The 14,227-nt window shown below is 46.1% G+C and overlaps 1 protein-coding gene across 1 annotated transcript in view; it reads right to left on the bottom strand.

The window, feature by feature from the left end:
* The window catches only part of LOC102040724 (cadherin-4), a 412,700-nt gene that overhangs the window by 304 nt on the left and 398,169 nt on the right, over nt 1-14,227 (bottom strand). Inside the window, exons 10-15 of the mRNA XM_031059080.1 lie at nt 13,096-13,238; nt 8,958-9,191; nt 7,668-7,901; nt 3,415-3,554; nt 1,453-1,617; nt 6-93 (exon numbers count right to left, since the gene is read on the bottom strand). Of these exons, the coding sequence (XP_030914940.1) occupies nt 6-93; nt 1,453-1,617; nt 3,415-3,554; nt 7,668-7,901; nt 8,958-9,191; nt 13,096-13,238 (1,004 nt within the window). The remainder of the gene's footprint in view (nt 1-5; nt 94-1,452; nt 1,618-3,414; nt 3,555-7,667; nt 7,902-8,957; nt 9,192-13,095; nt 13,239-14,227) is intronic.

Genomic DNA, 14,227 nt, shown 5'->3' on the forward strand with positions numbered 1-14,227 from the left:
GGGGCCGGCGGGGGAGCCGCTGCCCTCGTAGTCAAAGACCAGCAGGGAGTCGTAGGGGGGGGCTGTGGGGTCGTTGTCTGCTGCACGCAGGCCCTGGGGGGGTGAACACATGGTGTTAATGCCCACCACGGGGTTTGAGGGCTGGGGGGATGTTTGGGATCCCCGCAGCAAAGCTAAAAGGGAAAAATGAACGTCCTGGGGCTTCCTGGGTGCACCTCCAGGTAGAGACCTCTCAGCTGCCCCCAGCAAAAATCCCAATGTCCCAGTGTCCCTAAAAAGAGTCATTATTTCCATTTGCTTGTTTCCAATGATCCATTTCTGGATCTGGAAAGCTTTCTGTCCTGGCCAGCGCACCCTTGCTGGGGTTGCCTGTTGAGATTTCCATCTTAGCTAATGAAACAAAAACCAGCACCCTTCCTCCCCCACCAATATATTAATTCTGGTGTATTTCATTCCTTTAGGAAAACAAAATATATAAAAAAAAATCACTCCTGGCAAAATTGTGCAATTAGGACAGACGTGGGGTGTGGAATCCTGGGCAGAGGGCTGGGGAGCATTGCTGCTCCAGTGCAGCGTGGGCAGCAGTGTAGGCAGGCCATGGAAATGGCCTCGGGATATGGAGAAGAAGAATTGCTTTGCTGCAGAGCCCAGCGTCGGGAAAAGCCTCATGGAATAGCCCTGCAATAAAGCAAATGTTCCACATTCCCACCTTCAGAGGCCCTGACCTCAGCGTGGGGAGATGGAACTGGTTTCAGCAGCAGGGGCATGTGTGAGGAGAGTGAGTCTTGGATGTGTGTAAATGTGAGAGAAGGATGGGCAAAGGGACAAAGGAAGAAGGAATTTTAATGATGAAAATGAGAAAAGCACAGCAGGAAATGCATGTAATAATAGAATTAAATGGCTGTAACATTTATTTTTCTGGCTTAGGAAATGGATGGTGTGCTTTGTCTCGGAGGAAATAATGCATTGATTGGTTTGTAACCACTCAATCATTCAAAACTAAAAATGAGATAAGAAATACCAACTGGATAGATATTTGTACAGGCAGATAAAGGAGAAGTAATCTAACATAAAATAAAGAAACTGTCTCTGATCTGAGTCTCTCTGTGCTGCAAACTCTTTGAGGCTTTACACCAAACAGAGCTTAGGAGGAAGGCACAGACTGCTGAAATAATTACAAGTCCAGGAGCCAAAAATGGCTCATTCTGCCTGGGTTCTGAAAAGCATGGTGTTTGTGACACCCATAAGACAGATATCTTGGGCTTTTTGCTGGTTCAATACCTTCATTAGGCCAAGCCCTGCACCCTTTGCTCATACCAATCCTTTCCCTGGCTGGCATCAGATTTCTGGCCTGAGCAGTAGCACTGCTTGTCCCGTGCAATCAGGGAAACCTGACTTAAGCTGGCTGCTCAAGCTTTGAAGATGTGACAGAGGACCCCCTACAGAACATACCTCGTTAATAAAATCACCAATATCCCCTGGATGTGGGATTACTGGTCTTATGGGATACTGTGGCTCAGCACCAATAGGTCTTTCATCCACCCTTCTGACTCCAGGTGTCTTGTTCAGCACGTGATCCATGGTCTCTGGCTGCTGGAGCTGGCTTAAATCATAATCCTGTGACAAATGGGAAGGCACAGTGTGAAACCCAGAGCTTTTCCTTCAGATCACCTACTCATTCCATGTGCAAACAAGTCAAGGCCTCTAATTCTGTTTCAGCTGAAGTTTGATGGCAAATCTTATCCCTGGGTATGTAGCACCTCCATTTGAATTACAGATGAACCTGACCTCCGAGGAGCTCATAAAATTGACTTCCTAAGAGTGTATCTTATAAGTTAAATTAAGTATTTAAATACTTTCTGAATATTTCACACAGTGTCTAAATATTTGGGATAAAACCCTGGCTTTTGTTTGTGTGTGCATAAGTGTACACATAACTTTTTCGATAAAATACACAATATAATGTAGAGACACAGAGTTAGTAGACATATTATTGCAATTACATTTCTACAGAAGTAAAAACATTAAAATGTGTATTGCATTTATGCACGTAGACCTTTCAAAGTAATTATGTTCTTTTTGCTTGTGAAAAATCCCAACAGAATAGGTTTCTATCACGAAATGAGAACCAGGTAATATTTCATTAAAAATGTATTCATGTAGGTAATGGTGTTTTGCTGCTTATCCTTTGCTGTTATTTTTAACGAATCCTTCCTAAAATATTTAAGCCTACTGTGTAGTTGCCTGAAACCAGACACTTCAGCTACTTGGAATGCTTAGAACAGTGCTTTGTTCTACCAGGAAAACTATCCTTGTGCTCAGATGGGGATGACTGAATCTCCAGGAGCAATATTTATAAATAACTTGACAGCGACAAGAAAAAAAAGAAATGTTAATTGCAAGGATTTTTCTGCGGAATAAGAACTTTTCAAGGTTTGGGTAAACTCCTGCCTCAGAATTTTCCATGGCAGCTCTCACTGGGCTCACCTGCTCACCACCAGGATAGGCTGCAGTGGTTTTGGGGGATCCCTAAGCACTGACCTGGAACCATGCAGTCCAATTCAACAAGAAAAAATAAAGCCATTACACAATGTACAGTCACAGAATCTGCATGAACATCATATCTGAGAGTGTCCTGGACTCTTTACTCGTGTTTGGTAGGAGTAAAAAAAAACGGTGACTTCAACATGAGTGACCCAACTTTGCTATTTTAGCTGAGGAATTGGACAGGTAGCAGCAGAAAAGCACATCCCAGGGGTGCAGGCCAGGGAAGTTTTCATGCAGTATCAGCACTGGTGTCTGTAGGAAGAGCCACTGGAGGAAAGCTGACGTGTTCAGGCAGCCTGTGGCTCAGGGCTCTGTCACCCAGCACAGCTTTGCCACCGCGCACTGCGTCGCGAGAGAAAATCCCCAAATCTCTTTAGACATTTCTCACAAGCCATGTCCAGAAATTAAAAGAAATTAAAGGCACATTAGAGATGATTAAGTAAATGCAGGGAAAGCCCACAGAAGATCAAGCAAGCCACAGGGGTGGGCGGGGCAGTAGCTGCTGGCTGGTTTTACAAAGATATCTGGTAAAATACACAATTTTAATGACTTAAATAACAGAAATATGGTTTGAACATGAGTGTCAGTGGAGTGATTTGTAGTCCTTCCCCAGGAAGCTGCCTAGGGGGTAGAAAAATCCCTGTGGCACTGGCCTCCTGGCATTGTCCTGCTTGCACAGGAGGGTGTCCCAGTAATATCCTGAATGTCCTGGACCTGCTGTCCCTCCAACACACCAGGGAAGCCAATAAAGCTGCCTGGTCATAAATAAAAGAACACAACCCTTTGCATGTATTTTACTGAAAATATTTTTTTGAGAGTACAGATTGCCCAGCAGCTCCTTGGCCACAGCTCAGGGGCTCTTCTCACCTGATCCTCCTCTCCACCTCCCTCTTCATCGTACTTGAGGATGTTGTCCCTGACGTCGTCCTCGGGGTCGATGAGCAGCTGCTTGGTGTGCCGCTCCTTCTCCCGCCGCTTCATCCACACCACGAAGAGCAGGACCATGGCTGCAACGGGGACAAGCTGGGTCAGCTGGGACCTCCTGCAGCACCAGGCCAGGCTCAGGGTGTCCCAACTCCTCACCTACCCCTGCCCACTGCAGAGAACCTCACTGGCTGCTGGCAGGAGGAATAAAATGTTAAGCTATTGTGTGGTCTAGTTTCTAAAGGAGAGATCAGTCAGAGCTGTAAATACTGTGACAGATTCCCACTACAAACATTTAAGATCTATCACTGATGCTGATTGAGCTGATATTAATCAGGAGTAAAACACACAATCAAAGGACAAGAAACCAGAAAGTGTGAAAACTGCAACTCTCTGAAAATATTTGATCTGAATCCTGAGTTTTCAGGATTAGATTTCCACCTTTATTTTATTCAGGGACATAAAGATGGAGGGAAGAGAGCTGCAGAGAAGGAAACAGGTGCAGATACCCAACATTTGTGCACAAGGGGCTGTTCCAGCAGTGTGGCACAGGTTCAGCCCATTCAGGTCATGAGCCCTGACTGTGACAGTCTCTGCTGTTTCCTGCAGTTGGCCAGGCAAGACTGATCTGGGGAGGATGCACAACACTGAGTCCTGTAATCCAATTTGGCCTCCCTCATATTCTTCTTTGGTCCATGAGGGAGGCTCTTTAGACTTCTGAGATCAGATTAGCCAGGACATTAGCACATGCATTTGTCCATCGACTTGGAAAGCAAATCTCAGATCATCTGAAATCCTTTCAGAGAGCAGGGCTAGCTTTGCAGAACGAGGGAGAGCAAATCTGGTAGCACACAGCCAAGCTCCTCAGGCATCAGCATTTGCATGCCAGGCTTGGCTAATCTCTCTCAGCACAGTAACAGCGAGAGATGAGCAGTTCTTGAATCATGAGAAATGTTTCCCTTCTAAAACAACTTTACCTCTGGGGAACACTGGCTCACTGCTCCACAACCTCACCCTTCAAAGGGACACCTGTGTCCCAGGGGCTGGCTGTGTGCTCCCTGTGAATTACTGCATGCAAGAATATCTGGGAACTCAAGTCTCCACTGACAAAAGGCAGCCAGATCTTGTCTTCTCCAGGAGCGTGTTAATACGTTTGTTTTCATTCTCGTACTCAGTAGCTGCAAATAATGCCCTGAACAAAGTTCAGCCTGGGCAGCTGCTGCAGCCACACCTCGCACTGCCTGCTCTCCCCTCCATTCTCCAAGCAAGCCCCACACTGAGCTGCAGTGGTGGCAATTTGCAGAAAGGAGCAATGGATGGACAGTGGAGGTGGGAGAAGTGTCCCAGGTTCATTTCACCTCAGTCAACCCTCAACTGTGCCAAACCAACGCAGCCAACCAAGCAAACTCAGGCAGGATGTGAGATCCCAAAGTTTTTGGTTTTTAGCTGAGACCAGACCCAGAGCACACGGATGGGCCATCCAACTTGCAGGAAGATGAGGTTATGAGGCTCCAAATTCTTCCTCCCAGCACCAAAGTGTTTATACCCAACAGGAATTCAGTGAAATGAGTGAAGAGGACTGGACAGCTAATTACTGCCATTGTGTGCCAACTGGCACATCCCTGCCTGCCAGCTAACAGAATTGTTTTCAAATAGTTCAGCATTTCTTTAATGCTTATCCCAGATCTATTCAAGAAAGAAAAAAAGAAAGGGAAAGAAAATGTAACTCTCATCTGTAATATAAAACCTCAGCTATTTAGCAGACTACTGAAGTCCTTTTTTCATTGTTCCTTTTCAAGTCTCTCACAACAAGATACCTGACTGGTCCACAAAGACAATATTATAATGGTTACTGGGGTTTATCTTTTTATTTCCTTTTTTTTTTTTTCAAATGATACTTTTTCATGCACTTGTGGAAAAAATGGTGCCATTAATGCCTTTACAGCTACCTTGGAAAAAAAACCACCTTCAAAGTGTCAATGGTGGATGTAGTGCACTCTCCTTCCTTTTATTCACTCTGCGGAATGGGAAGTGCTATTACTGCTGTTAGAACCATTTTTGCTCTGCATGTAGTTTTCCTTGAAATCTATTGTCTTCACCCTTCACAATTTTTTACTGCATTGCTCTTCTAAATGTGTTATTTGTGCAGCTAATACATCAGGTAGCAAGAAGAAGAAAAAAACCCCTTTGAGCAAAGGTAAAGGCATAAACTTCCTTCACAGGAGCAATCTTGGATCTGTCCTCTTGTTTCTTCTTCCTTTTAAAGTCATCCAACTTTGACCTGCTGACTCTAAAATGGACAAATAGCACAAGAAAATCCCTCTTCTGCCTTTTTCTAGGCTATTGTTTAGAGGTCATGATATGAAACAGATAGAAAGGAGGCAAAACACTGGAAGGATGTAACTGTAAAACTGCTCATTGCAAATTACATTTTTCATCACTGATACAGTGCTTTGCAGCTCTCCAAGATAAAAAAAAAGTCAATTAGAATTACAATGAATGTAAAAATAAGCTTTTGTAATAAAACCCGTAATTTAAAATGGGATAATGTATCTGAAAATGGAAAGAGGAATCTCTTAAATCAAATGTCCTTCAGCTGAAGTTAATTTCAGTCAATAGGATTTTCAACCGTTTTAAATTGTATTTTAGCACTGGATTTATACAAGAGCAGCAAAAAGAAGACCTGTGTTTAATCATCTCTGGGTGAGCCCAAACTTTGAGCCCAGGGGCAGCAGCAAACCTACACAGCAGAAGGAGGTGAGGCTGATGAACACCTTCATCTTCATCGGGGTGTGCGACCACGGTGCCCCAACAACCACCCTGGCTGAAGGGAGCAGCCAAAGCTGGGAATGGGGGCAGGAACTGGGCACTGTGGCTGGGCACAGGGAGGGATGTTCCATCAGCTCAGCTGGGCTGGGAGAGGAGCAGGATCCGCACAAACACCCAGCTCCTTCCTCACCCTCCATGCCGATCAGGCAGATCAATTACACACCAATACATTCCCAGCACCAGCCCAGGATGTGGAGGGAAGTCCAGGGTGACCCATTCTCCTAATGTACCATGTCATGTCCCCATGAGGTGACACTTGGAGCATACGTTGCTCTGTCTGTGCTCTGTTAAAACACACTGAGGGTAAATATTAAATGTGATTTAGCACCATAACTCCCATTAACTTTAATGAGAGTCCCACGGATTCATCCTGTGTTTCTTGATTAATATTTACCTCGTTCATTTAGGCGCTTGTTTCTATCTGTTCCTACTGTGCCAACTCCTGCTTGAAGTTATAATGATATAATTTTTACTTTTTAGATGTGCACACATGGTTGTTGGTAATGCCTATGGCAGCTTGGGACTCCTGGGCAAAAGGGATAGCTTTGCCTCAAGGAAAGGGGTGGCTAGTCCTTCTCTGTGATGTATCCCCAGTCCTCCATAATTTCTGACAAACTAGGAATTCTTCCTCTAAAAGCACTCATAATCTCCCTAATCCGAGGTAATTTTAAAAGCAATGGGAATAACTACCATTCTTTTCCTTGGAACAACCAGAAAAACTCAAGTTATGCACAGACTCTGCAAGGGACTAGCCCAACTCTCATAACCAGGCTATCTGGTACTGAAAACCAGTATATCCACAGCCAGCCAGACATGAGAGCTGTGGGAGAATCTGACAGAGAAATTTGGAAGAAGCCTTCAATCTTTTCCTGCAAAATGTGGATGATCCTATCACGCTCACTACTTACAAGTTGTTGTCAGGTGTAATAATGTTTGCAAAGCTACTGGAAGTCTTAGAAAGACAGGTCTGACACAGGCAGAGCTCATTTTGCTGATGCTGCAGTGAAGGAGGTTTGAATGCAGATGTGAACCACCTCCCCAGCCCAAGCTCAGGGACCTGCCCTCTGCATGGAGCTTGAAAAACACAAGATACAGGAAAGAACAACAGGGAAACATGAAGGAGGGTAGATTTAGAGCAGATTTTGGGAAGAAATTCTTTACTATGGGGGTGTGGCATAGGTTGCCCAGAGAAGCTGTGGCTGTCCCATCCCTGAAGTGTCCACGGCCAGGTTGGACGGGGCTTGGAGCAGCCTGGGATAGTGGAAGGTGTCCCTGCCTGTGACAGGAGGGTTGGAATGAGATGAACTTTAAGGTCCCTTCCAACCCACAGCAGTCTGTGTTTTCAGGCCAGGTGCTGTGGTACTCACTGAGCAGGATGATGATGCAGATCAGGATGGCAATGATGGCCCCTGTGCCCAGCCCCGCGGCGGCCACGGCCCCGATGGTGGTGCAGTCGCCGTTCTCGTCACACGGGCACACCTTCACCTTGATGACAGAGGTGTTGTACAAGGGGGGGTTTCCTGAGTCTGTCACGATGATGGGCACATCGTACACTCCTGCTTCCAGGTACATGATCCGCAAACTGAGCTGGGCATAGTCCCCTGGAGACCAAGACAGACAGACAGACAGATGACAGGCACTGGTAGAGCCTTGCAGCCACACTTGTGCAGGCTCCTCTGCCAGAGCCCTCTTCTGAGCCCTGCAGAAGAGGTTAGCAACAGCACACCTGGGCAGGACAGCTTCAGACCTCTGCCCCAACAGTCTGGCCAACAAGCAGCCTGTGCTTTGCCAAGTTCTGTGTGCTCTCTGCTGCACTCAAGTACCTGCATGCCATTTGCAAATCCACTTGCATGTGTTCAAAATGGCATCAAACACAAATAGGCACACATGGATAATGCCTCCTGAGGCTGGGCTGCCCCCGGCCACTTGTGCAGGTTCTGTACTCACTCACCCTTTCCCCTGAGGATTTTGGGAACTCACTGATGACAGGCATAGCCAGGTAATCCTGTTGTGACTGAGCCCTGAGGTGTGAGGGCACGAGCTGCTGCCCCTGGTCTAGCACCCTGTGCTAGACTTCAATGAGAGGGACCAGCATTGAAGCCAAAACCAGCCCACAACTCCATGATATTTTCCATCCTCTGCTGAAACTGCCAATAAGCAGAGCAATTAGGGCCATTTGTGGTTGCACGCTGCAATATAAAAATCCTTCACATACTGGTAATCTTCACACTTACCTAGCCCTCCTGGTTCCATGGTAAATTAAAAGGCTGCCTTTATGCAATTATGGTCAGAGAAATGAACATTGATCCTGATTGTGGCTTATGACAATTACACTGGAGGAACATAAGGAAGACTGATAATAGCTTTTTTCCCCTTGGCCATTATGGATGATTTATACTCTGTTCACTACTGATAACTGTTCATAATTATGAACTGCATTAAAAAAAGCCAAGTGCCAAGGCTTTTAGAGTTATGCTGCAGATCTGATACAAATCATTCCTGATTATCTAACTTGTCTATAATGTCAGCCGTAATGTGCTTTAAAAAATAAAAATCGCATTAAAAAAAAGTGGGAAAGTTTAGAATTTGGAAGCCGTGCGTGGGACTCATTAGCGAAGCAGAGCCCGGATGAGCTCAGGATTGCCTGCCCCGTTTACCATTGAGCCGTGAGATGGTCCAGTTCTTCCTCACTGCAGATGGCACACTGGGCAGCTCGAAGACGAAGGGCCCCACGTTGGGGTCGATGTCGGCGTCGGCGGCCGTGATGTTGATGACGTTGAGGTTGGGCTTCTCGCAGATCTGCGCCTCCTTGGGCAGCAGCTCCGGCGCGTTGTCATTGATGTCGATCAGGTAGATCTGCAGAGTGCCCGTGCCGCTGGCTGGGGGAATTCCTGCATGGGAAAAACCGACCTGTGAGCACCAGCTGGGGAGCAGAGGGATTGGCAACACCACATGCCAGCCCCCTCTCTGCCTTCCAGGGCCAATAAACCAGGATTTTCACCTTCCCCCCCTGGACCTCATTAGGGACATACTGCACTTTCACGGTCCCTTGCTTCATGTGGTACAAAACTTCCCCTAGCCTCCTAATGTTGCTGTTTTTCACTCCTGCAGAACAGGAGGTTGAGTTATGCAGATCTGTAGCCTGCAGCAATGCCCCTAGTCAAACTAAAACTGCAAGTAGGTGATGCCAAGCTGCTCCTGCAAATCTTGGTAATGGCTGCTTTAAAGAAGAAAAACCATTAGAAAGAGAGCTGACAAGAGGAAGAAGAGGGCTTGGAGGGGAGAAAAACCTACATATTGAAACCCATTGGTCAGCATTTACTGCAGCACTTGCTGGCCAGTTTTCAGCTTTACAGACCTCTACTCTGCTTCTAAGAAAGCCCAGCAAGTCCCATATCCAGCCCCAGCTTTAGTGGTGAGAGGTCCCTGCTCAAAGCCCACAGTGTGAGCCACCACCAGACCTGCTGGGTGATGCCACTAACCCCCAGCAGCAGTGTTAGGTCCCACCACACAATTCCCCATCCTCTCCACATCTGTCCCAACCAGCAGGGATGTCACAGCACAGCAGTCCTGGTCCTCCACCCCTTCCTGATGGAGACTCACATTTGTAAGACTAATGACTACTCACACAAAGTAGTATCTGCCCTGGCAGGAGAGAACAGCCTTCCCAGAAATAGCACAGTGTTTTTCATTTCTCTCCCCACACATTTATCTGGCAGCTCCGTGTTGGCCTGCCCTCTGCCTGCATGGTTTCAGCAATTCTTTTTAAAGTTTGTGTTTTCAGTCCTGGCCCTTCCTCCCAGTGCTAGATACAAAGCTACTCAAACCACTTCCCCATCAGGCTTCTGCTTCCACAGACCTTCCTTCCCACACTCCTTTCTCCATGTCTCAAGGGAGCCTCAAAAGTTCTGAAGGAGCCCTGGAAATCCTTTTTTCATGGTTCCCACATTAGCTCTTCAATCATGGACTCTCATCCTTTCATCCTGTAAGCATGGGGTAGGTCTCCCTCTAAAACAATGTCTTTTGATCAGCCTTGAAAGCTTCTGGAGAGGCAGACAGCTCACCAGGATACTGGGGCTGGACATGAAAACTGACTTTTGGGACCAAGCAAAGTGATTTTACTGCTTTCACATTACCCAGAGTATCTTCTGGGATAAAAGCACTGTAACCTCTGAGACAGACTGAACACAAACCCTCAGTCCTGAGAGGCACTAACTGGCACGTGGCTGAAATAACCTGCAATTGCTGCATGTACAAATGCACTTTTGTTGGGCCATTGAGTATTGTTGGGATCTGAGTCCTGGTATTTTTGTTTCTTTGTGTCCCTGAGTGCAATTCCAGGGCAGTTTTAGGAGAAATGAAAAGTAAACAAAGTTTTAATGGCCATGTCCTACAAACTATGGAACATTTCAAATTATTTCAGCTGTCTTATATGGAGAGAGCAAGGACATAGAGCAGGTACTGATGTGCAATGGAGGGTCCTTGGACTTTATCCTCAGGAGATGAGGACTAAAATAGCACCACTGACTCCAGTGGAGAAGCTGGTGTGATCCCTGAAATTAAGACTGAAATACTAATGACAAAAGGAAGAAGACAATACAACTTCTGCATCTACATTTAACTGTTGCATTCTCCATCACTGCCTTTTTCACAGGGTCAGTGTCTGCATTCCCACAGGAAGGTGTAAGCCAAGGTTTACATGCTCAGCTCTTTGCTTCATGAAACCTGCTGGAATATGACACATCTAAGTTCTCAGCTTCCCTGGGAGATTGGCTGAAATTGGCTGAGGGGTTCAAACACTGCCAGGCTCCACTCTTGTGTAGACACAGTGTGATCCTAGGGACTCCCTCCTCAGAAACCAGGTTAAAACCATGCTGTTCATTAGGATTCCCTTTTTGCCCTCCTTACATTGCAGCCAAGACTTTTCCTAAAGACAGCATCTCTACACTGGAGCCCAGGGAGAGAAAGAGAGCATGTCCAAGGAGTATTGGCTAAACTTCTTTATCATGTACTGAGAACAGCAAAAAGAACTTCAAGGAAATAAGATGCTGCCGCTTCTTCAAGAAAGAGAAAAAAATTCCCAGCAAAACCCTTGACCCAAAGCTTTTCTTTGATGCTGGAGAACCTGGAACTTGGGAGCAATGTGGTAAGAGTCTATTAGCCTAGATGAAACTTTAGCTGTTATCCTAAGCACTCTAGACAGAATTTTAAATAAGGTGTTGCTTTATGTGCATTTTAATGGCTGCAATATACCAGTGATAGATTAATTTTTCAGAATAAAGAGATTTATCTAGGCCCTCATTTTCTGAGCTGCTGAATGATGGATGTGGAGGTGCTGATGCACTGCTGCATCAGCACCACAGCCAGGGAAAGGGGTTAACTCCACATCATGTTGCACCAAGTGCCTGAATTTGCAAGATGAGATGGTGAGGATTAGGTTGATAGGTTCAAACTCTACCCCTGCACTGGGAACAGCCCTGGCCTCCTCATCTGACCTGTTTTGCCCTGTGGCTTTAGCAGATGAACACCACTGGACCCATTTGAGAATATTTTGAATTTCCCTGTCCTGGTTGCCTTCATGGAGGGGAATCTCAGGACAGGCCTGTGGGGCGAGTCCTACCATTCATGGCACAAAGAAGGGACAAAATGCACTTCTTGGTACAGCTCCTCAGCACTGAAACTCTTCCATGAGTTTCCCTCACCCCTGTGACCTGGGATGCAATGATTGAAGCGATGCATGGAACCCCAGAGGGAGGAAGTTTTCATTAGCCCTGCAACCACCACCAAATCTGCTCATAATGACCACGGCACCTCCAGCCTGAGGGATCACACAAACACTGCCCTGGAAGCACCTGCAGAGTATGAGCAATATATTGAGGTGCTCACAGCCAAGCCTAGGCTGAATTGTGAGGCTGAAGCAGGGCTCTGGTTTGAGTGCTCAGCACCCTGCAGCAGGAAACGAGGGTGAGTGAGGGGGAGGAAGGCCTTCTCCTTGTCCTGGGAAACTCCTGAACCTTTTCCAGATGGAAGAATTGAGGAATGAAATTACAGCATGGCCACATTTGGGTGTGGTTAGCAAAACTCATCAGCTCCTCCTAACCAGGATTAGGAAAAGCAGAGCAGCAGCACTGGGCTGCCGGCCCTTGAGTGAGGCCAGCACAGCTCTCAGGGCTGACTGGACCAAAACCACTGAGTGATCTTCAAAGAGAAGAGCAAACAGGACTTCTCCAGGAGATCTGACTGGCCTGAGTGGCTTTGGTAATAAGCACAGCAGCACCCAGATGATCTGATGATGGCTGCACATTTCAGGCAGGCAGTGGCCAGAAGGAGCCCAGCTCCAGTGACAGACACACCTTTTATGAAAGCCACCACAGGTTCAAGAGATGGGCTTATTTTTAATACCCTCCTCCCATCCCATAAAATTATTTCTGGTTTCCTGAAGGAAGGCTTCCTGAATGCTCTGATCAGTGCCTTTGGGAGGATTACCAGGACCTGTGTGCTCGGCAGCCCCTGGAGAGCACATCCCTCTGACACTTTTTTAAGTTCAGGCTACACTGCCACACTGAACTCCCCAAATCAATTTTCCATTTGTCCTCCCTTTCCCTTAATAACACTCCCCGTACACTGTGCACATTTAATTTACTCCAGCAATTTCCCGTCCCACTTTCACATTTTTGACCATAAAAACCTGGGAAAAAGATAACTTATACTGACAACTCTGTCAGGGCATCATTTCTCTTAATGCATCACATTAGAGTCTTATTGAAGCATGAACAATGTGAAGCCTGGGCTCACCGTTGTCAGCCGCCAAGAATGTGGCCTCGTAGACGTTATTCTTAATGTAGTCTGACTCTCGATCAAGGACAGCAGCAGTAGTGATCTGACCATTTGTGGCATTAATGTTCAGCCAGTTTGCAGGATCTGACAGCTTAGAGTATCTACAGAGAAAGGAAATAAATACATGGCAGTCTTTTCACTGACATATCCTTAATATTGCTTGAAATACGTTTGGTTTTTTTTTCTGGACTCCTGACCTGTGATTCAAAGGACCTTTGGATAACTGGTTTTGTTGACAAACACAATGCTAATTGAGTATCCGGTTTTTGACCTTTACAATTATTCAATTTTTCAATTACTTTAGTTTTAAAGGTTCTTCTTTCCACTAAGTGCCACTTACATGCCAGTTTCCTGCTGCTAGGAGAGGGCATTTCCTGAGGTCTCTGCAGCTGAGCAGAAATGGGGTCTGCAAAGACCACTGCATTCATATGCCTGAATTAGAGGATGGATTCCTGCTCTCTCCTGCTCCCGACCTTGCCCTTCTGAAAACAGGTTTGTAAAGTCAAAGATATTCCTGTTGTCTCTCCACCGCTAATAAACAGCAGTTTGGGAATACCACACTGTCAGAGTCACCTCCCAACTACTCAGTCAACTCACAGCTGTTTTCTATTCATGTCCCATGCAACCAGCTGAGAACATGGGGCTTCTTTTGGGCAAACTTTTCCTGTGTTCTCCAGATCAGTGTTTTCAGTTCGTGCTTCTTACTTGCTTGTTTTCTTGCTTTTCTGCCTCCCAGTTTTGTACTGTTTGAAGTGAGATGGACCATAACTATCCAACTGGAAGCTAATAAATGGCCAGACTATAAATTACTGAAATAAGCAAAGAGAAGCTGAGCTTATTTCATGGGTAACTCAGACCTGCTGATAGTTTTATATAATTTGTCATTAGACATGCAGGTGAGAGCGTTACTGGCTTCTGGTGAATATCTCTTTCCAGAATTGGGCTGTTTGAAGCAGAAACTCAAAGGGAAACCTGAGCTGAGTCAATCCATGTGAAGAGAAAAGCAACACACAGCTGCACAAACTCCTGCCAAAGGAAGGAATTACATTTCATGGAGCCAGACTCTTTGCGATGTTTTCATTTCAATATC

This window comes from Geospiza fortis, unplaced genomic scaffold, assembly GCF_000277835.1.
Source record: "Geospiza fortis unplaced genomic scaffold, GeoFor_1.0 scaffold361, whole genome shotgun sequence".
NCBI lineage: Eukaryota > Metazoa > Chordata > Aves > Passeriformes > Thraupidae > Geospiza > Geospiza fortis.